We start from the raw sequence: 22618 nt of genomic DNA, 5'->3' as shown, positions 1-22618 counted from the left end.
CCACGGTCATGTTGAGTATCAAAGCAAAAGCTGAAGAAGAAGCAGCTTGTCATGTACGTTGTCAGAGAAGCTTACAAAGAGAAACGGTATGTGTCCTCTGAAACAGTGCGTTTTTCATTCCTATGAAAGTTGTAAATGCTCGCACTTCTCCTTTTGCTCCGTGCCAGTTTTTTGACCCATGGGAGGGGTTCTAGCAGACCACAGCGCTTGCGGTCCACGTAGAATTGACGCATTGTTACATTTTTGAAGAGGTGCACGTCAGGGCTTACTTTTCAGGCTTCAAAAGTATAATTTTTATTCACATATAAATACAACCACAGCAGATATTATAAATGGGGGGTCAAAGCTTGTTTGACACATAATAAACAACCTCTGTTCAAGCTTAATCAAAGGTTAATCAAATCTGTGTCTTGTTAGAAGACTTGGATTACACTGTTTTATTCATATAGATTAACTGTGTTTTTATGTACCTCTTGAAGCTGAACTATCCATTTAAAGTGTTAGTTCACCCAAAAATTCTGTCATTAATTACTCACCCTCATGTTGTTCCACACCCGTAAGACCTTCATTCATCTTCAGAACACAAATTTATTTGTTTTTTCATGAAATCAGATGGCTCAGTGAGGCCTGCATCGCCAGCAAGATATTGAACACTTTTAATGCCCAGAAAGGTACTAAAAACATTTAAAACAGTTCATGTGACTACAGTGGTTCAACCTTAATATTATAAAGTAACTAGAATACTTTGTGCTCCAAAAAGACAAATTGCATATTTGCACATATTAGCTGGTCAAAAACCCGGCGTAACTGCATTTGAGTTTGACAAAAAAACAACAGAGAGATCCTCGTCGTCATCTAGGTAAAATATATTTCTAAGGAATTTCTTCTTTGATTTATGATGGCTATCTGGATACACTTAATTCATTAACATTTAATCGTATTATATATGGTCACACAGTATGGTTAATGTTTACAATGTTAATATGTATTTGCTCGTTAGATAATGTTTTTAATCTAGTATTGTATACTCCCCGCTCATGTATAAACATAGTAAAACATGGTTTAACTACAGTAATGTTGTAGGAACTAAAAAACATTACAGAATCGTCAGGTCACTGTGCTTCTTTATATTTTATAATGCAGAATGTAATGTGTGTGTATTAATGTGTTGAGAGGGACATCCCTGGATCACAGTGAAATCAAACATCTTCAAACACATGGCTCACAGAAGATTGCTGTTGTAATTATTTTTAAAGAAGCCCTGAAACCCTGTATATATATATATATATATATATATATATATATATATATATATATATATCGTGCCTTTTTTTCAGTTTCGGCATATGCCCCTCAAAAGGTCTGTGCACGGCCCTGAATAGGTCTATATTTAAATGAACATTTACTTAATTTTTATTGTTTATAATCTACTTACTGGGGGATTTCTAGTCCCCATAATGCTTTGCATCAGATTTAATTTTATTTAATTAAAGAGAAAATGTTTAATTTGTTTACCTTCATGTGTTTTTAAGCAAGATAAATAAGTAGACTTTTTATTCTTATTTAATGTTCTATTAAGGTGGGATTTAGAAAAGTTTTTGTCATATTGGGAGTTTTGGGGGTTACCATCGTAGTAACAAGTGGAGCCTGACGTTAGGTTGACGACACGTTATCGTAAAATATTATATGAAACAATTTCTAAGTGAGTGATTGTTAGCAATGCTGTTTTGAGGTTTATTTTTAAAGCATGCTTTTATTGTGATCTGAATCTTAAATAAGATTATAGTAAGACATTATGTTATTATTGTAGGTGAATGTGGTATATACTAAGTTGAATCATGTTACTGCAACTCAAATAATTTGAATTATTTTTATGAGACAAATTGAGTAGAAACTACATAGGTGCATGTTGAAGACATGTAAAAGCCAATTGGTCAAACACAAATTAGATGAGTTAAAAATACTTAGAAGTCTGATGTAAGTTGTCTCAATTTTTTTGAGTAAAACCAAGGCAAGATTTTTTACAGTGCAAACCCTGTGTTGTGAACAAAATGTCCAAACCAAAAGGATGGTAGTACCAGTAATTTTAGACAGTGGGGACATTTGGTTCACAACGCAGGGTTTAATAGCATTATGAAAGGCAGTTACTGTGAATGAAACATTTATGAAACACTTTGTGTAGTGAAAAGGATACTTTGTGATTTTGTGCATTGTACTAACACAATTGAAAATATGCTGAAACGTTTGAAAAAAAAAAGTGCAATTTTGATGATCTGTTGTGATATTAGTACTAAGAGTTTTGAAAATGTAATAGTTGCTTGTGAAAATAATACCAAAGCGAATTTAAAAAACTGTAAGTAGCTACAGTATATTGTAGTGAAATACACAAGCACTGTTATATTCTCGCCATAAACAAAATTACCACACCCAATATAGAAAGACTGAATCAGTGATACTAAAACATATATTTGAGTTGAATAAAGCGGTTTAATTATACGAGGTTAAGTGTTTGGAGTGGTAATTTCCATCTTATTCAAATCTAGACATGACTCGTGTTAATATCCAGCGCTAGGTGGCGCAGTGAACTCTCTGCTTTATAGAACTGCAGTTTATCATTAACTGAAAGCTGATGAAAATAGTTCAGATGAGTTGAGCTGCTGCTCGTGACAGTTGAGAGCTCGATCATGATGGTTTCTTATCGTTTATACTGGACACTGTGGATATTGTCGTGTTTTGGTGAGACTTTTTAGAAATTAAATTACGCTGTGTTGAATTTCTGTATAAAATAACGAGACTGGTTGGTTGTAGTTGAATATTTAAATGCAGAAACATGTAAGTCTGCCTTTTGGTGAAATTGTTTTCCCCCCGTAGGACAATATTTGTGTCAAGATCTGCAGATCCCTGAGCCGCCTAATAAAGAAGAAGGAGACAGTGTGGTGTTCACTCTGGATAACCCCCCACCCTCCACATCGATTTTTATAACTCAATGGTTTTTTGGTACCGCACCTATAATTACAGTAGTGTCTGGTGTACCTACAGAAAACCCCGCATATAAAGACAGAGTCATTTTTAACACCAGCACTCTCGCTCTGGAGCTGCAGAACCTGACACACAGTGATTCTGGAATATACAGACTCAGTATAACAACTACTGATGGAGGGACACTTACTGGACAAACTTCACTACAAGTCGGTGAGTGAGTTGCTAAAACATGGTTCAGCGTTTGACCATAAATTAGGCTATATAGGCCTAAAAGACTACGATAAGGAGATGGTTAAGGAGGTGTTCAATACGTGAAAATTTTTAAAAGAATATTTAATAGACAGTAAACCATGGATGTTTGAAAATAGCATTAGAACTGTTGAAGTGGTTAACAAAAGGGTCCGTGTACGTTTTGATAGTTTGTTTTCCAATTTGAAATGAAATACGCAGAAACGAGAAAACGGTCGTTTCCCGTTTTTTCGTTTGTTAAAAAAAACGGAAAAACGAGATTTTGACTCGATTTTCTTTTTTTTCGGGTCACGGATAGAAAACGGAAACACGACTTCAAAACTCGTTTTCCACATGTGGGCGGTCATTACACGCCCCTTTCAGCCGATTGGTCTATCAGATCTGAGCCAATGACGTCATCTTCAGTTCGTTCAACAAAATAATAGTCCTCAGTAGATGTCATAAATCGGCTTTCTTCTGTGCAACCTAACGTGTATTTCACAGAAATATGTTTGCACAGATAAAAAAAAAAGTTTAAAAAACCTACAGTAAATTTAATTAAGTCTGTTTTTAAGCTGTCATTGTGCTTTTAAAATGTAAAATGTAAATGCCTCTACATCTGTTACCAAGCGCATGACATCCTTTGGGCTACTACCACCGATCAATAGGCTATACATAATGATAGACTATTCTCTATTATAGATCAGTGGCTACTGCACTCATTTTTCTTATTTTAATGTTTTGTTTACATTTTATACATTTAAATTCAATCATTTAGCAGACGCATTCCTTGCAGTAGACTATGCAGTCATATTAGAAAATAGGCACTAGGTGGCAACACCTAATAACGTTATCACCATCGGGGGCTTTTTAGTTTTCCTTAGCTTATAAATGGCCATACCATACAGATTTTATCTCTTAAATTAAACACTTTTATGAACACAGTGAACATTATTATATGTCACGGTTTACTTGCTATCCTCACTTTTTCTGTCTTTCCTTCGCTTTTGAATGAATTAGCTATAAATGGCCCTGAACATTTTACTTTCAATTTCGATTTAACGGCTATTGGCGATTCTGCGTCAATTGCTTTAGTGGACAACAGCAAAACAAAAACTCTCGTATATTAAACATAGAACTTTTATTATCTTTGTAATTATTTTACTATCTTTTATCATCTTTGTAATTATTTTATTTTGTAAATATTCGTGGCTTAAACAGCGGGAAAATGTATGCAGTTCTGTGGATGTTTTGAAAAACTTAAACTAAACGAAAATTATTGTTGCTTTGTCAATATAATTTCTGTTTCCCCCCCTGACTTTCAACTGATGCGATCATCGTTTCATTAACCGACAAGATTATATTAAATTAGAATTAAATGAAATTTGATAAATGTCTGTGAATCATTAAAAAATCCCAGGGGTTTAGTTTTAGCCTACATGAACAAATAGCAGAATAAACAACAGAACATGAGGATCCATCATCATCACGCACCTGCAGCGCTTCTGTGAATGGAGAACAAAGGATTCAATTATATAAAAGGAATAAATAGCCTATGTCTATGCGCGAAATTTATTTCACTTAAGTAATTAACATATTACCAAAATGAAAGGGGAAAAAATGCGACAATATGAGTGTCGGTTCATTTTTGAGAAGTTCATAGAAAGGAAACCGAGACAGCAGAACATTTCTTTGTTTATTTTACGAGCAATGTTTTTTTTTTTTTTATTGTGAGTGTACAAAAATAATAGGCCTATTTAACCCTTCACAGATTCGAATGGTGTTACATATATTTGACCATAAATGTCTGAGTATTTTAAGTTGTTTCCGCTTTTAGGATAAGAAAATTCAAGTGAACGCGTCGGCGCCTCACGCACACACAACATCAGTTTTAGTAACTTGACATCACAGCCTGTTAACTGTCAAAATAACATACATTCAACCAAATATATAAAAAGTTATACTGCTCATTTTAAGTAGTCTGTGTAGGCTACAATAAAAGCGTTTAAATAATAAATATAGTGAATCGTGAATATTGAAACATTTGGATTTGTGTCAAATTAGAGAGGTAGTTATAACGCCGGATTCTGTTTCAATTCAGCTTTAAATTAATTCGTTTTGGCTTAACATTTATATATTATTTTTGTCATAACTAAAATAGCTATGTAGCTGTAATTTTGATCTTTAATGTTTGATCTTTACATATTCCCTCAATCTTTTAACCAAAGGGTTATTAACATTAGCCTATATTCAGCAGGCAATGTATAAAATAAATAAATAAAGAGAGATGAGCTATTGTTCGTTTTTCAAAATTGCTTACACTACTTATTTATTGTGATTTATTCTATTTATTCAAAATAGAATAAAATAAAAACTGTAGTTTTTTTCTTTTGTTTTTCTGTGAAATACATTAGGTTGCACAGAAGAAAGCCGATTTATGACATCTACTGATAAAGCGGCAGAGGACTGTTATTTTGTTGAACGAACTGAAGATGACGTCACTGGCTCAGATTTGATTGACCAATCGGCTGAAAGGGGCGTGTAATGACCGCCCACATGTGGAAAACGAGTTTTGAAGTCGTGTTTCCGTTTTCTATCCGTGACCCGAAAAAACGAAAATCGAGTCAAAATCTCGTTTTTCCGTTTTTTTTAACAAACGAAAAAACGGGAAACGACCGTTTTCTCGTTTCTGCGTATTTCATTTCAAATTGGAAAACAAACTATCAAAACGTACACGGACCCAAAAGTATGAGAATTTCAATAAAAATAGACTATTTCAGATATACCCGGGTCCGTGTACGCTTTGATAGTTTGTTTTCCAATTTGAAATGAAATAAGCAGAAACAGAAAAACGAAATTTTGGCTCGATTTTTGTTTTTTCACAGATCACAGATAAAAAAACGGAAACACGACTTCAAAACTCATTTTCCACATGTGGGCGGTCAGTACACGCCCCTTTCAGCCGATTGGTCAATCAAATCTGAGCCAGTGACATCATCATCAGTTCATTCAACAAAATAACAGTCCTCGCTGCTTGCTTAAAGTTAAATCTTTGTTTTCCAAGTAACACACGTTTTAATATCTTAATGGTATTAAGCATATTTATTTCATATCAATATCAATAATTTGTTTTATATAGATACATTTTGTTATTTTTATTGAAAGGCTGATTAAATACTGGTTTAATTTTACTTATCCTTTTTATTTAGTTTTTTTTATTTTATTATTTATTTATTTTTACTTTGGGCATTGAAATGGTTATTACTTGAATACAGAAATTTAATTTTATTCTTTATTTTCTGAACTTAAATCTGAGCACTTAAGTACTGGGTGGGGATTTTTTTTTTTTTTTTTTTTTGTGGTTGTATTCTGATCCTGTTGAGGAAAGTGAGTTGAACAGGTGCACTCTTTTAGTTAACTCAGTTACTTAGTTGTAATTGAGAAATACATTTAATGGGGATATATTAGGATCAGATTCAGATAGTTTTGGACACTTTCATTTATTAGTGATTTCACTTAACCAACAAACAGTAATTCTGGGAAATATATGGGTACAATACTTCTTTGGATAATACAATTTTCTTTGACAAGTTAGATGAGAAACTTGCATATTGGTCGATTAAATTCCCTAATGCATTTTTTATATCAGGAGGAGACTTTAATGTATCAATTAATAATTATTTGGATAGGTATCCACCAAAGACAGACAGCGTGTTTTAGCCCTGCATTGCTAGGATAAATTTGAATTGGTGGACATTTAGAGAAAAAAATACCCTAACAATTTGGAATTTACCTGGGCCAACAAAAATGGGTCAAGACAATCTCGAATTGATTATTGGCTCATATCAAAATGTATGTCCAAATTTGATCTACATGTTGGCATTCAATGTACTCCTTTGACTGACCACAAAACTATCTTTATTAATACCCCTTTAACGGCAGATTATGCACTATTTGTGGAAACTTAACAGTTCACTCTTAGAATTACCAGATGTGAAGGATAAAATTAAAGAATTAATTGCTCACTATTGGAAAGTAGCCACAATTCAAAATTCTTTTTGTACCAATTGGGAGCTTCTAAAATTTGAGATTGGAGTTTATTTAAGGAAAGTTGGAGCAGTCTCAGCCAAAAAGTGTAGGGTTCTTGAGGATAGCCTGATCATGAAAATTTATCTCAAACCTGTAGTTTTAGTTGTATGTCTTTGGAGGAAAAATTTGAAGATTTACAAACTAAATTAGATGATTATACTTATCGAAGGCTAGGGGTGCTTATATAAGATCCAGAAAAAAAAAATGGCTTGAAGAAGGAGAACTTAATTCTGCATATTTCTTTAAGCTTGAAAAACGTAATTTTACCCTTTCAACAATTGAGCAGTTATGCGTTGATGGCAAAATTGTAAAAGATCCAAAGGTAATTTTAGTGCCAATTTTTATAAAAATCTTTGTACTTCAAAATGTTCAGAGCAGAAAACAACTTTGTTTCTAGATTCAGATAATGTTAAAGTTATCTCTGAAAGTGATAGAATATGTTGTGATGACATTGTTATTCATGAGGAAGTACTAAGCGCAATTAAGAGCTTGAAAAACAATAAATCCCTGGGATGTGATGAGCTTACAGCCAAGCTGTACAAATTATTTGCTGATGAACTTTCTCATTTTTTAACTAATGTTCTTAATGAGAGTATTGATAAAGAAGCTTTACCTCCTACGTTATCATCACGCTAATTCCTAAACCAAAGAAAGATCATACCAATTTGGACAATTGGTGACCCATCACACTCCTTAACAACGATTATAAAATTTTTGCCATAGTATTTGCTAAAAGACTAAAAGAATATTTGGATAGCATTATAGATGAGACTCTATAGAAGGACTGGCATATAATGCATAACATTAGATTAGTTTTAGATTTATTTAACTATAGCAATTTGGTGGAACATAATAGTTTTATTCTTTTCCTGAATTTTTATAAAGCCTTTGAGTAGAACATCATTTTATTTTTAAATCATTGCAAAAGTTTGGTTTTGGTGAATATTTTTGTAAGGCGGTAAGAACTCTTTATTACAACTGTAATAGTACAATCAAATTAAAATATGGTACTTCTCAGGGTTTACTTGTCACGTGGTATTAGACAAGGGTGTCCAATATCTCCTTATTTGTTTTTATTAGTTTCCCATATATTTGCATCTTATATTTCTAATGGTAGTCTTCGTGGTATCTCTATTGCTAACAAACAGATACTCATCAGTCAGTTGGCTGATGATACCACACTTTTTTTGCATGATGCTAACCAAGTTCCGTTAGCACTAGAGAATATCCAGCAATTCTCCAAAGCTTCAGGCTTATCCTTGAACCTTTCTAAATGTGAATTGATGTCCATCAAAGAGTGTATTTATCAGAAATTTGTAATATTCAAGTTAAAGATCAGGTATCATATTTAGGTATTATTATAACAAAGAATGAATTAGGAAGATGCTCCGTAAATTTTAATCCACTGATTGAGAGTACACAGAAAAAACTTTTTATATGGCTCCAGAGAGATCTGTCGTTAAAGGGCAGAATTTTACTAGCCAAAGCTGAGGGCTTGTTGAGATTAACATACGCTGCTCTTTCTTTGAGTGTCGACAGCGGCGTTCTTAAAAACCTGATACAATGCTCCTCAACTTTGTTTGGAAGAATAAAACTCATTTTGTCAGGAAATCTGTACTTATGAACACCATTGAGAAGGGGGGGTAACATTTTCTTGATTTTAGCATTTTAAACAACACCTTTAAGATAAATTGGATAAAAAACTTTATTAATAAGCCCACATCTATCTGGAATTTGATCCCTAATGTTACTTTTTCAAAACTAGGTGGTTTAAAATTCCTATTAACCTGTAATTATAACATAATGAAAATCCCTATCAAATTATCCCTGTTTCATAGGCAAATGTTATTAGTTTGGTACCTCATTTTTAAACACAATTTTATACCTCACTCATATATAATTTGGAATAATAAGGATCTACTGTATAAACATAAATCTCTATTCTTTAATAATTGGTTTAAAAATGCAATTATTTTTGTATCTCAGCTTTTCAATCAGAATGGTTTAATTTGTAATTATTTTGAGTTCTTAGTAAAGCATGGAATTCCTGTAACTCCAAAAAATTTGCGATTGTGGCTGATGCAGTGCCACAAGGACTTCTTATGCTTTTTAAAGGGTTTTCTTGTAAGTAACATTCCCTGGAAAAAAGTTTGGACATTACCTCACAAGTATTTGATAACTAACAAAATAAGAGAAATAACTTTAAGTTAATTCATAGGTTTTACCCAGATAAATGCTCTCTCAGAAGACTTAAGAATGATATTAATACCCTCTGTTCTTTTTGTTTAGAGAAACCTGAAACTACTTTACATGTATTTAGGGGCCAAGCCCCGAAGGGGCTGTAGCCCCTATTGTAATTGTACGTTTTTAGGGGCTAAGCACCGAAGGTGCTATAGCCCCTATTGTATCTGTTAGTTTTATTAGGGGCTAAGCACCGAAAGTGCTATAGCCCCTATTGTATCTGTTAGTTTTATTAGGGGCCAAGCCCCGAAGGGTCTGTAGCCCCTATTGTAATTGTACGTTTTCTTATTAGGGGCCAAGCCCTGAAGGGGCTGTAGCCCCTATTGTAATTGTACGTTTTCTTATTAGGGGCTAAGCACCGAAGGTGCTATAGCCCCTATTGTATCCGTTAGTTTTATTATTATTATTATTATTTTTCCCGAATGGGAGTCTATGGCAGCCCTATCAACGGAACATGAGAAAATGATGAAATTTGGCACACTTGTAGTGATGGTCATGTCTAGAAATCTGACCAATTTTGGAGTCTCTGGGACCAACTCTATAGCGCCACCACCAGTTCAAAAATTCAACATTCTAAAGGTTATAACATTTGAACCATTTGCTCTAGAAAAATGTAATTTAGTACATCTGATTTGGCTCATCATGCTGATGCTATTCAACATATTACATTAAGTCTCCGCCCATTACAGTAGCAGCCATTTTGAAAAGTACAGTAATCCGTTTTTTCGCTACTCCTCCTCCAAATTTTGTCCAATTTTGTCCAAACTTTGATCAGATGATCTTTGATCTGAGCTGCACAGAAATGACTGAACAGATTTTTTGTATTCATATTTGTTCAAAAGTTATGTTGTCATGAAGTTCACAAGGTCAACCTGAAATTGCTATAGAGGCTGTATCTCGGCCAAAATTTGAGCAATCGAAACAAAAATTGGTACACTTGATCAATACCATGATCTGAGGTTCCATGCCAAATTTGGGGACAGCGCCACCTACAGTTCATGAGATCTGAAAAATGGCTATTTTGGCCAATAACTTTTGAACAGTTTGTCAGAAAATCAAGATCTTGGTGTCTATGGATTCCTGGGGCCATGCCGAATATATATATAGGGTATAGATTTTCTCAACATTAGATGATACGCATGTCCGCCATTTTGAATTTTGTCATAAATTGCAATATCTTTTAAACAATTTGACATATCGTCACAAAAATTGGTACGTGTGACCTTTAGAAGGTCCTGAAGGTACCTGAGAAGATTCAACACAGCGCCACCTACTGTTCCACAGATATAATGTTTTTTTGCAAAAACGCTTATAACTTTTGAAAACATTTTCCAAAATGTGTATGCTTTATGTCATTTTATTCCCTGGCTAACGCCAATTCCAACGATGTGTCATTTGTCATTTTCCTTAAATGTCCCTGTCCGCCATATTGAAATAAATGAAAAACAGTTTTTTTGCTACTCCTCCCACAAATTTTGTCCAATTTTGTCCAAAATCAGCTCAGATGATCTTTGGACCGAGCCGCATAGAAATGACTGAACGGATTTTTGATATTCGCTACCATTCCCGAGATATTCGTCTCTGAATATGACCTCGCTTGTGTTTGTTGTCTTCTGCTAATTAGCTTAGCATGCTTATTTTGTACAAATTGCTTCTGTTTCTGATATGGAATGTTTCTGTGAATGATCTAAACTAAAATTTATAAATATAACATATGGTGCATTTTTATAAAAATTCTTGATTGTGAGTTCATTCTCATGAACTACTAAACTTCGACAGCTGTGTGACACTGCCTGCCCAGTGGCGCAAAGAGTTGAGTGACAGACACATGGTCCAGAGACTGTGGGTTCGAGTCCCGTGTGGGTCAACTTTATAAAATTGTTTGTAATGTTGTCATTTCAATTCCTTGATTATCCAAACAAGTATTGTACTAGTCTTTCTTCTTTTAATTAGAAATTAATCTATTTTTATTCATTCTATGTTCATTTTCATTTTAGCTTCTGGTCATTTTGAGTTCATTCTTACCTATACTTCTGAACCAGCTGTTTTTCATGTACATTCAATTTCTGCTCTTTTTGCTCTTCTTGCTCTGCATTGCACTACATCTCAGACATTTGAGTGCATGAAATGTATGCTGTGTTGCTCTTCATTGTGAGTTCATTCTCATGAACTACTGAACTCGGACTGCTGCGTGACACTGTCTGCTCAGTGGCGCAAAGAGTTGAGGGACAGACACATGATCCAGAGATTGTGGGTTTGAATCCCACGTGGGGTGACTTTATAAAATTGTTTGTAATGTTGGCATTTCAATTCCTCTATCATCCCAATAAGCTTCTGGTCATTTTGAGCTCATTCTCACCTCTACTTCTGAACCAGCTGTTTTTCATGTACATTCAATTTTTGCTGTTTTTGCTCTTCTTGCTCCGCACTGCACTACAGCTCAGACATTTGAGTGCTTGAAATGCTTGCCGTGTTGCTCAGCATGCTGTGCTGTTCTGTTTCATGTTCTGCTCTGCTTGGTGTGCTGCTCTTTTTAATGCTCTGCTTGGTGTGCTGCTCTGTTTGCAGTGCTGTTCTGCTTACAGTGCTGCTCTGTTTGATGCTCTGCTTGGTGTGCTGCTCTGTTTGTTGTGCTGTTCTGCTTGCAGTGTTGCTCCGCTTGAAATGCTGCTCTGCTTGCGGTGCCTTCGGTGCTTGGCCCCGCATTGCTGCTTGCAGCTATATTTATTATTATTATTATTATTAGGGGCCAAGCCCCGAAGGGGCTGTAGCCCCTATTGTAATTGTACGTTTTCCCTTTTATTATTATTATTCTTCCTCCCGAATGGGAGTCTATGGCAGCCCTATCAACGGAACATGAGAAAATGATGAAATTTGGCACAGTTGTAGAGATGCTCATGAATAGTGATTGGACCAAATTTGGAGTCTCTAGAACCAACTCTATAGCGCCACCACCAGTTCAAAATTTCAACATTCTAACGGTTTTAACATTTGAACTCTTTGTCATAGAAAAATTAAATTTAGTTCATCTGATTCGTCTCTTCATGCTGATGCTATTCAACTTCTTACATTAAGTCTCCACCCATTACAGTAGCGGCCATTTTGAAAAGTACAGTATTTGTTTTTTTCGCTTCTCCTCCTTCAAAATTTGTCCAATTTTGTCCAGACTTTGATCAGGTGATCTTTGGTCTGAGCCGCACAGAAATGACTGAATAGATTTTTTTTATTCATCTTTGTTCAAAAGTTATGATGTCACGAAGTTAACGAGGTTGACCCGAAATTGCTATAGAGGCTGTATCTCGGCCAAACTTTGAGCAATCGAAACAAAAATTGGTACCCTTGATCAAGACCATGATCTAAGGTTCCATGCCGAATTTGGGAACAGCGCCACCTACAGGTCATGAGATATGAAAAATGGCTATTTTGGCCAATTACTTTTGAACACTTTATTAGAAAATCAAGATCTTGGTGTCTATGGATTCCCTGTGCCATGCCGAATCCGAGGATATCGAATTCGTCAACATCGGATGAACCACGTGTCCGCCATTTTGAATTTTGTCATAAATTGCAATAACTTTTAAACAATTTGACATATCTTCACACAAATTGGTATGTATGACCTTTAGAAGGTCCTGAAGGTACCTGAGAAGTTTCAACACAGCGCCACCTACTGTTCCACAGATGTAATGATTATTGCAAAACCACTTATAACTTTTGAAAACACTTTCCAAAATGTGTATGCTTTATGTCATTTTATTCCCTGGCTTATGCCGATTCCGACGATGTGTCATTTGTCATTTTCCTTAAATGTACCTGTCCGCCATATTGAAATAAATGGAAAACAGTTTTTTCGCTACTCCTCCTACAATTTTTGTCCAATTTTGTCCAAAATCAGCTCAGGTGATCTTTGGACCGAGCCGCACAGAAATGACTGAATGGATTTTTGATATTCGCTACCATTCCCAAGATATTCATCTCTGAATGTGACCTTGCTTGTGTTTGTTGTCTTATGCTAGTTAGCTTAGCATGCTAATTGCTTAGCATGCTAACCAGTTGTCATTCTCTTTAATGTGGCTCTTCAGTTATCAAGTTAACCATGAGCTTCATTAGCATTAAGTTAGCTTAGCATGCTAATATGGTTAGCATGCTAAGTAATGCTTTTTTTGTGAATTCTTTGTTAGACTAAAAGGTTTCTTCCACAGTCTGTTGAATGTGCATCCTCAAGTAGCTCAATGTGTAAAGCCAGTTATCTGAAGAGCCCTGTATCCGAAGTTAGTGGGTTCGAATCCCAGGTGGAGCGGTTTTATAAAATAGTGTGTTTTGATTCCTTTACTGCCTCTTGGATTAGAAATAAATGCTTTTTGTTTCATGCTGTGTTCATTTTCATCTAAGCTTATGTACATTCTGAGTTCATTCTTGCCCGTAATTCTGAACCAGCTGTTTCATGTTTGTTCATTTTCTGCTGTTTTTCCTCTTCCTGCTCTGTATTGCACTACAGCATGATGAGCTGCAGAATGATCTAAACTAAAGTTATTAGGGGCCAAGCCCCGAAGGGGCTGTAGCCCCTATTGTAATTGTACGTTTTCCCTTTTATTATTATTATTCTTCCTCCCGAATGGGAGTCTATGGCAGCCCTATCAACGGAACATGAGAAAATGATGAAATTTGGCACACTTGTAGTGATGGTCATTTCTAGAAATCTGACCAATTTTGGAGTCTCTAGGACCAACTCTATAGCGCCACCACCAGTTCAAAAATTCAACATTCTAAAGTTTATAACTTTTGAACCATTTGCTCTAGAAAAATACAATTTAGTACATCTGATTCGTCTCTTCATGCTGATTCTATTAAAATTCTTACATTAAGTCTCCGCCCATTACAGTAGCGGCCATTTTGAAAAGTACAGTATTCCGTTTTTTCGCTACTCCTCCTTCAAAATTTGTCCAATTTTGTCCAAACTTTGATCAGGTGATCTTTGGTCTGAGCCGCACAGAAATGACTGAACAGATTTTTTTTATTCATCTTTGTTCAAAAGGTGTGATGTCACGAAGTTAACGAGGTTGACCCAAAATTGCTATAGAGGCTGTATCTCGGCCAAACTTTGAGCAATCAAAACTAAAATTGGTACACTTGATCAAGACCATGATCTGAGGTTCCATGCCAAATTTGGGAACAGCGCCACCTACAGGTCATGAGATCTGAAAAATGGCTATTTTGGCCAATAACTTTTGAACACTTTATTAGAAAATCAAGATCTTGGTGTCTATGGATTCCTTGGATCATGCCGAATCCGACGATACCGATTCTGTCAACATCGGATGAATCGCGTGTCCGCCATTTTGAATTTTGTCATAAATTGCAATAACTTTTAAACAATTTGACATATCATCACAAAATTTGGTACATATGACCATCAGAGACTCCTGAAGGTACATGGGAACTTTCAGCACAGCGCCACCTAGTGTTCCACAGATATAACAATTTTTGCAAAATTGCTTATAACTTTTGAAAACATTATCCATTATACAAAATTTGTCTGCTTTATGTCATTTTATTCCCTGGCTTATGCCGATTCCGACAATGTGTCATTTGTCATTTTCCTTAAATGTACCTGTCTGCCATATTGAAGTAAGTCAAAAACAGTTTTTTCGCTACTCCTCCCACTAATCTTGGTCAATTTTGTCCAAAATCAGCTCAGATGATCTTTGGACCGAGCCGCACAGAGATGACTGAACAGATTTTTTATATTCGCTACCATTCCCGAGATATTCATCTCTGAATGTGACCTTGCTTGTGTTTGTTGTCTTATGCTAGTTAGCTTAGCATGCTAATTGCTTAGCATTCTAACCAGTTGTCATTCTCTTTAATGTGGCTCTTCAGCTATCAAGTTAACCATGAGCTTCATTAGCATTAAGTTAGCTTAGCATGCTAATATGGTTAGCATGCTAAGTAATGCTTTTTTGTCAATTCTTTCTTACACTAAAAGTTCTCTTCTACAGCCTGTTGAATGTGAATCCTCAAGTAGCTCAATGTGTAAAGCCAGTTACCTAAAGAGCTCTGTACCCCAAGATAGTGGGTTCGAATCCCAGGTGGAACGGTTTTATGAAATTGTGTGTTTTGATTCCTTTATTGCCTCTTAGATTAGAAATAAATGCTTTTTGTTTCATGCTGTATTCATTTTCATCTAAGCTTCTGTACATTCTGAGTTCATTCTCGCCCGTAATTCTGAACCAGCTGTTTCATGTTTGTTCATTTTCTGCTGTTTTTCCTCTTCCTGCTCTGTATTGCGCTACAGCATGAGCTGCAGAATGATCTAAAGTAGTTATTAAATATAACATTCAGTGCAGTTTTATAAAAATTATTCAGTTTGAGTTCATTTTCACATGAACTAATGAACTTCGGCAGGTGTACCAACATTCACCTGCACAGTGGTGCAATGAGATGAGAAATGGACATTGGACCTGGAGGTCGTGGGTTCGAATCCCGTGTGGGGTGCCTTTATACAATTGTGTGTAATGAGTCATTTTGATACCTTTTTTTATCCAAATAAGCATTGTACTAATCTTTATTCCTCTTGAATAAAATACAAGTGTTTTTAGTTCATTCCGTGTTCATTCTCTGAACTTCTATTGATTTTCATTTCATTTCCACCTGTCCTTCTGAACCAGCTGTTTTGCATGTACATTCAATTTCTGCTGTTTTTGCTCTTCCTGCTCCGTATTGCGCTACTGCCCCTTCTGGGGCTTGGCCCCGAATTGCTGCTTGCAGCTATATTTTGGAATTGCTCTCATACACTGACATTTTGGTGTGACGTTTGTGACTTTATTAAATGTTATATGAATCCATATTTCAAATTTACATACAGAAATGTAATTTTTGGCTTTCATGAATGTGAAAAGAAAAATGATTTATTTTATAAGCCTTATTTTTCTGTTAGCCAAATATCACATACATAAATGTAAATTTTCAAAGTGCAAACCTCTTTTTTTAAGATTTAAACATGAGATGAAAATGTATTTTGACTCTATTGAATTTTCTAAAAACCTGAAGGCTTTGAGAACAGTGGCTGTGTTTAAGGACTTGACACTTAATCTGGACTGAAAGACTGTTGGACTCTGGCGTATTGTTTTATTGTTATATGACAATGATGACAATTGTTGTTACTGTTTTTTCTTTTCTTTTTTTCTCTTTTCTTTTAAGCATTTAATTTTAAAAAAAAAAAAAACAGTCCTTGCTGCTATATGAGTATATGTCATATATCAGCTTTCTTCTGTGCAACCTAACGCGTATTTCACAGAAATATTTATTTTAGAAATGTTAATCAGCACACAGGCTGTTTGTAGTTTAATATGTATGGTGAAACTGCGATAACCATACACAGAGGAGACGATGAGAAGCACAGATTAAAAAAAAATAAAATTTATATTTTATTCTATTTTGAAGTCACAATAAATAAGTAGGCTAGTGTATTTAGTGTATCTCTCTTTATTTAGTTTATTAGTGTTATTAGCTTTATTAGTGTTTTAACATACCATTCCGAATAGAAATATGTGTTCTTAAAAAGAAAAAAATTGTTAAAAATGGTCAAAATAAAATGTTGAGAATAAACTTAATTTCCAAGAAAGAAGGTGTTTATTCATAACCTGTCACGGCTTGTGATGAAGCCACAAACAGCCAAAACAAGAACAATTAAGATCATAATATTTTAAGAATTATGTCAAATTAATAAAGTAATGCTGTATTGAAGTTAATGTGACAATTGGCTATTAAAAAATGTAGCTAGATTTTTTTCTTAAAATAAAATGCATTTTTTCTTGTAATTTACTGAGTTTATTCTCAACATTTTATTTCGACAATTTTTCTTGAAATTTAACAAATTTAATCTTGGATTATAATGACTTTAATCTCAAAATGGTTTTATTTTTCATTATTGCTTGGCCCTAAATCGTCAGAATCTGATTATAGCCTACAGACACCGTTAGACATTTCAAAAAGTTTTTAGCTTTAGGCTACTCTAAATTACTCTAGTTAAGATTTGACTATGGCACTGTAATCATGTAATAAAGTAGGCTACAACAACTGTTAAAAAGTCTTAAAGGGATAGTTCACCCAAACATGAAAATGTGATGTTTATCTGCTTACCCCCAGGGCATCCAAGATGTAGGTGACTTTGTTTCTTCAGTAGAACACAAATGATGATTTTTAACTCCAACCGTTGCCTTCTGTCAATCAAATAATGGGAGTGAATGGGAACTCAAACAATAAGAGTCGAAAAAACTTGCATAGACAAATCCAAATTAAACCCTGCGGCTTGTGACGACACATTGATGTCCTAAGACACAAAACGATCGGTTTGTGCGAGAAACCGAACAGTATTTATATAATTTTTTACCTCTAAAACACCACTATGTCCAACTGTGTTCAGCACTCGGTTAGTGAGGTCTGATCGCGCTCTGACAGTGGAAGTGATGTCTTGCACTCATTAAAGTGTAAGCACGAGACATCACTGCCGTTGTCAGAGCGCGATCAGACCTCACTAAACGAGTGCTGAACGCAGTTGGACATAGTGGTGGTAGTCCTAGCCTATACACTGCAATTCATTTATTTGAATAGACTACATATTTTATAGGCTAATATATATAGAGGCCTACAAACATTTTATTTTTTTACAGTAGCATTCAGTTCTGATACAATGACGAATTTTAACATCATCAATTAAAATATTGCATATACAAGATTTCAATATAAGCTACACGTTCCAGTGTTCACCATTTCGCCTGTCTTATTACTTTTTGCAGTGTAGGCTACAGTGTTGTATCTACTGGATAGCCTATCACAAAGAATGGCAACAGAAATATGGAATGTGAATGTGAAAAGAAAAAAACATTAGCAAAAAATATAGGCCAAAGGCAACTAATCCCATGTGCTGCTCCAAGGCTACCTTTGCTTAGCCTACCAACCAGTATAGGCTTGTTGCGATAGATGGTGTTGATGGTGTTACCAAAGTAGCCTACCAGTCTACAGCCTGGTATTTTTATTCATCATTATGTTAATAAAAGTTCTATGTTTAATATAAGAGAGTTTTTTGTTTTGCTGTTGTCCATTGAATCATGCAGAATCGCAAATTGCCGTTAAATCAAAATTGATAGTAAAATGTTCACGGCCATTTATATATAATTCATTTAAAAGCGAAGGAAAGACAGAAAAAGTGAGGATAACCAGTAAATATTATAATGTTCATTGTGTTGACATATAATGTTCATTATGTTAATACAAATTCTAGGGCTATGTTTAATTTAACAGATAAAATATGCATACCATTTACAAGTGAAGGAAAACTAGAAAAGGCCCCCTGACGGTGATACCAGTATTAGGTGTTGTCACATGCAATAGGAATAACAGTTTTATTAGCCTATATTTATTATATTTTATATTTGTCTTTTTGTCCATATCGTGAAAACAAATGTAACACACACACACACGTTTGTTTTTGTGAAATGTGGGGACATTCCATAGACGCAATGGTCTTTATACTGTACAAACCGTATTTACTAAATAGCTACTGCGGGGCAAAGGATCGCCTTTTGACGAAACCATAGACTGTAAAAAAAGAAAAAAAGATGAAACCCAGCAAGGAGGTTATTGCGGCCATGGTGATAGTTGTCTCTGTGCACCACCTAGTGGATAGCCTATTTTCTAATGATTATGTATGACCTCATAGCCTACTATATACTGCAAGGAATGTCATGCGTTAAGAGGGGGGGGGGGGATTATTTTAGGAGTTTAGAATACAACAAGACATCATTACAAAAACAACGGTCCATGTAAAACTTACTGGTCCAAAATTGAATTGATGGAATGAAATTTCAGATTTAAAGAAACACTCCACTTTTTTTGAAAATAGGCTCATTTTCCAACTCCCCTAGAGTTAAACAGTTGAGTTTTACCGTTTTCAAATCCATTCAGCCGATCTCCAGGTCTGTCAGTTCCACTTTTAGCATAGCTTAGCATAGTTCATTGAATCTGATGAGACCAATAGCATCTCGCTCAAAAATGACAAAAAAGTTTCAATATCTTTCCTATTTCAAACTTGACTCTTCTGTAGTTACATCTTGTACTAAGACCGACGGAAAATGAAAAGTTGTTATTTTCTACACCAATATGGCTTGGAACTATACTCTCATTCCGGCGTAATAATCAAGGAACTTTGCTGCCGTACCATGGGTGCAGCAGGTGCAATGATATTACGCAGCGCCTGTGACCCTCTGCTTGCACAGGGAAACTTGCAACCATGGAGACATTTGTGAGAGACGCTGTGTAATATCATTGCGATCCGCCGCAGTTTGAAAAGGCAAGATGCATGACGTGATTGGCCGACAAAAACAGCCGTTAATATTTCATTTAATAAATTAAATTATATATAATGAATATTTATTTTTATAAATGATTTTTATTCATTTTAGAGCAAAGGTTTTGTGAAAAAAGTGGAAGACAAACACAAAGTGTGTAAAATAAACTGTAAAAAGGATTTGATTATCACTAGTGATAGTATTTTATTCTGTGTTGTCATCATTCAGGTTGGATTTCAGCTTTAATGTACATTTTTTTTAACAAAGCAGCTGACATTGCATTTGAAACTAGTGGACTGCCGACTCGCTTTCACCCCAAAATGGCGGAAACGCAGGGCCGCTGCTGGGTGCCGGTGTTTCAATGGATTGTTCTATTAAGTGTGGCTTCTTGTTAGTGTATATTCTTTGATATTACACAAAAAAGTCAGTTTGGAGCCTGGGCATGTGCAGAAGGAATCGTCAATGGAGCCAGGAGGTGGAGTCGCAGTATCAAACTTCCACCCAGATGACTGCGTCATCATAGATGTATTTTAAATAGGCTATATAATTATACACAATTTAAAATTCTACCTATAAAATAATAGGCTATTCTGTTTCTGTTATGATATAGACACGGAGGCAGAGATAAAAGCAATCCAGGTGAGTTTTATTGAACAATATGTGGAACACAGAGTGGTAATGGCTGTTATCAGGTTCTTGAGAGATGAATATAAAGTAATACTGTCCTTGTATGGTTTGTGGATCCAGAAGCTGAGATGAGATGGAGGGAGACGTTGGAGACACTCACACACACAGAATGGTAAGCACACGAAGGGACCAGGAGACGAAGGAGATGAAGGAGATCGCTGGAGCAGGTAAGTATGTTGAAGGGGAGTCCTTAATGTAAGCATTAACATGAAGTATTGCAAACGAGACCGGACAGTGACTGTGTGTGAGTGTGGTGGCTTTGTAGTGCTGGTGATTGCAGAGTGAATGAGATGCAGGTGGCGGTGATTAGTTCGCTGGTGATTAGTTCGTGGGTACTGTGGTGAGGTGGAGCCTGGCGTGTCTGTGACAGTACCCCCCCTCCCACGGCCCGCTCCTGAGGGCCGCGGACCCCGACGTCGTGGTGGTCTTCCCCTGGGTCGCAGGGCAGGTCTGTCTGGATGGTTGGTATGGAAGTTCTGTAACAGAAAAGGATCAAGGATATCGTTCCTGGGAACCCATGAGCGTTCTTCGGGACCATAGTCCTCCCAGTCCACGAGGTATTCGAGTTTACCACCACGGCGCCGGGAATCCAGGATCTCGTGGACCACGTAGGCTGTGCCGTCTTCTAGGAGAAGTGGAAGGGGAGGCTCGGCGGCTGCCACGTCAGGCTCTGTGGAGGGAACAACAGAAGGGTGGTAAGGTTTGAGTAGGGACACGTGAAATGTAGGGTGAATTCTGCTATACTGTGCCGGGAGTTGGAGACGATAGGTGAAGGGGTTGATCTGCCGAAGGATGGTGAATGGGCCAATGAAGCGGGGACTCAGCTTCTTGCAGGGCAGACGCATCCTGATGTCCCGGGTGGACAGCCAGACCTTCTGCCCCGGCTGGTAGTCAGGAGCCTCGGAGCGACGAAGGTCGGCTGCCATCTTGCGTCTGCGCAGGGCACTCTGCAGCTGGTGGTGAGCTGAGTCCCACACCTTTCGCTCTCCCGGAACCAGTAGTCGACTGCCGGAACGTCGGAGGGTTCCCCGTCCCAGGGGAACATCGGGGGTTGGTAGCCGAGTACGCACTGGAAGGGTGTTAGTCCTGTTGAGGCTTGGCGGAGGGAGTTCTGTGCGTACTCGGCCCAACCCAGGTACTGGTTCCAGGAGTTCTGGTGGCCGTGACAGAAGGTACGCAGGAAGCGGCCGATCTCCTGGATCTTCCGTTCCGTCTGCCCGTTCGACTGAGGATGGTATCCAGACGATAGGCTGACGGTCACACCCAGGAGGGAGAAGAAGGCTTTCCAGACGTGGGAGACAAACTGGGGTCCTCTGTCGGAGACGATGTCTTCAGGTAATCCAGGTAAATCCAAATCCGAAAGACATGATTAAACATTAGTTCTGCGGTGGCCATGGCGGTAGGTAGACCCTCCAGGGGTATTAATCGGCAGGACTTTGAGAAGCGGTCCACTACCACCAGGATGCATGTGTGACCGTCAGACTCGGGGAGATCGGTGACGAAGTCCACTCCCAGGTGTGACCAGGGTCTCTCAGGAACGGGCAGAGGAAAGAGCTTGCCGGTGGGAAGATGGCGTGGGCTCCCTGCAGCCCTGCACGTACCTCCTGACGTCGTTGGCCATGTTGGGCCACCAGAAGCGTTGTTTGAGCAACGAGAGGGTCTCCTTGACCCCCGGGTGACCAGTGCCAAGTGAAGAGTGGGTGCTGTGCAGGAGTGGAGTGCGACGTGCCCGTGTGATGTACTGCAAGCCCGGTGGGCAACCCGGCAGAGTGCGTGTGGAGGCATTGGCGGAGGGAATGGTTTCTTCAGACCACTGGATTGGGCTCACGAAGATGGACTCCGGCAGAATAGTATCAGGCTTTTCGGGCTTTTCCTCAGGAGCATAGAGGCGAGATAGGGCATCAGCTTTCGTATTCTTAGAACCAGGACGGTAGGAGATGGAGAAGTTGAATCTAGAGAAGAACATAGCCCAGCGAGCTTGGCGAGGGTTGAGTCTCTTAGCGGCCTTCAGATATTCGAGGTTCTTGTGATCAGTGAGAACT

General features: G+C 36.9%; 1 protein-coding gene across 3 annotated transcripts in view; it reads left to right on the top strand.

The window, feature by feature from the left end:
* Positions 1 to 2625: 2625 nt before the first annotated feature.
* Positions 2626 to 22618, top strand: part of LOC137032162 (carcinoembryonic antigen-related cell adhesion molecule 20-like) — a 37872-nt gene continuing 17879 nt past the window's right edge. For all 3 annotated transcript variants that reach the window (XM_067403774.1, XM_067403783.1, XM_067403792.1), the window contains exons 1-2: positions 2626 to 2736; positions 2872 to 3192. In XM_067403774.1, the coding sequence (XP_067259875.1) occupies positions 2685 to 2736; positions 2872 to 3192 (373 nt within the window). In that variant the 5' untranslated portion in view covers positions 2626 to 2684. The remainder of the gene's footprint in view (positions 2737 to 2871; positions 3193 to 22618) is intronic.

Source organism: Chanodichthys erythropterus, chromosome 2 (assembly GCF_024489055.1).
Source record: "Chanodichthys erythropterus isolate Z2021 chromosome 2, ASM2448905v1, whole genome shotgun sequence".
Taxonomy (NCBI): domain Eukaryota; kingdom Metazoa; phylum Chordata; class Actinopteri; order Cypriniformes; family Xenocyprididae; genus Chanodichthys; species Chanodichthys erythropterus.
This window is presented reverse-complemented; position numbering and strand designations above follow the sequence as displayed.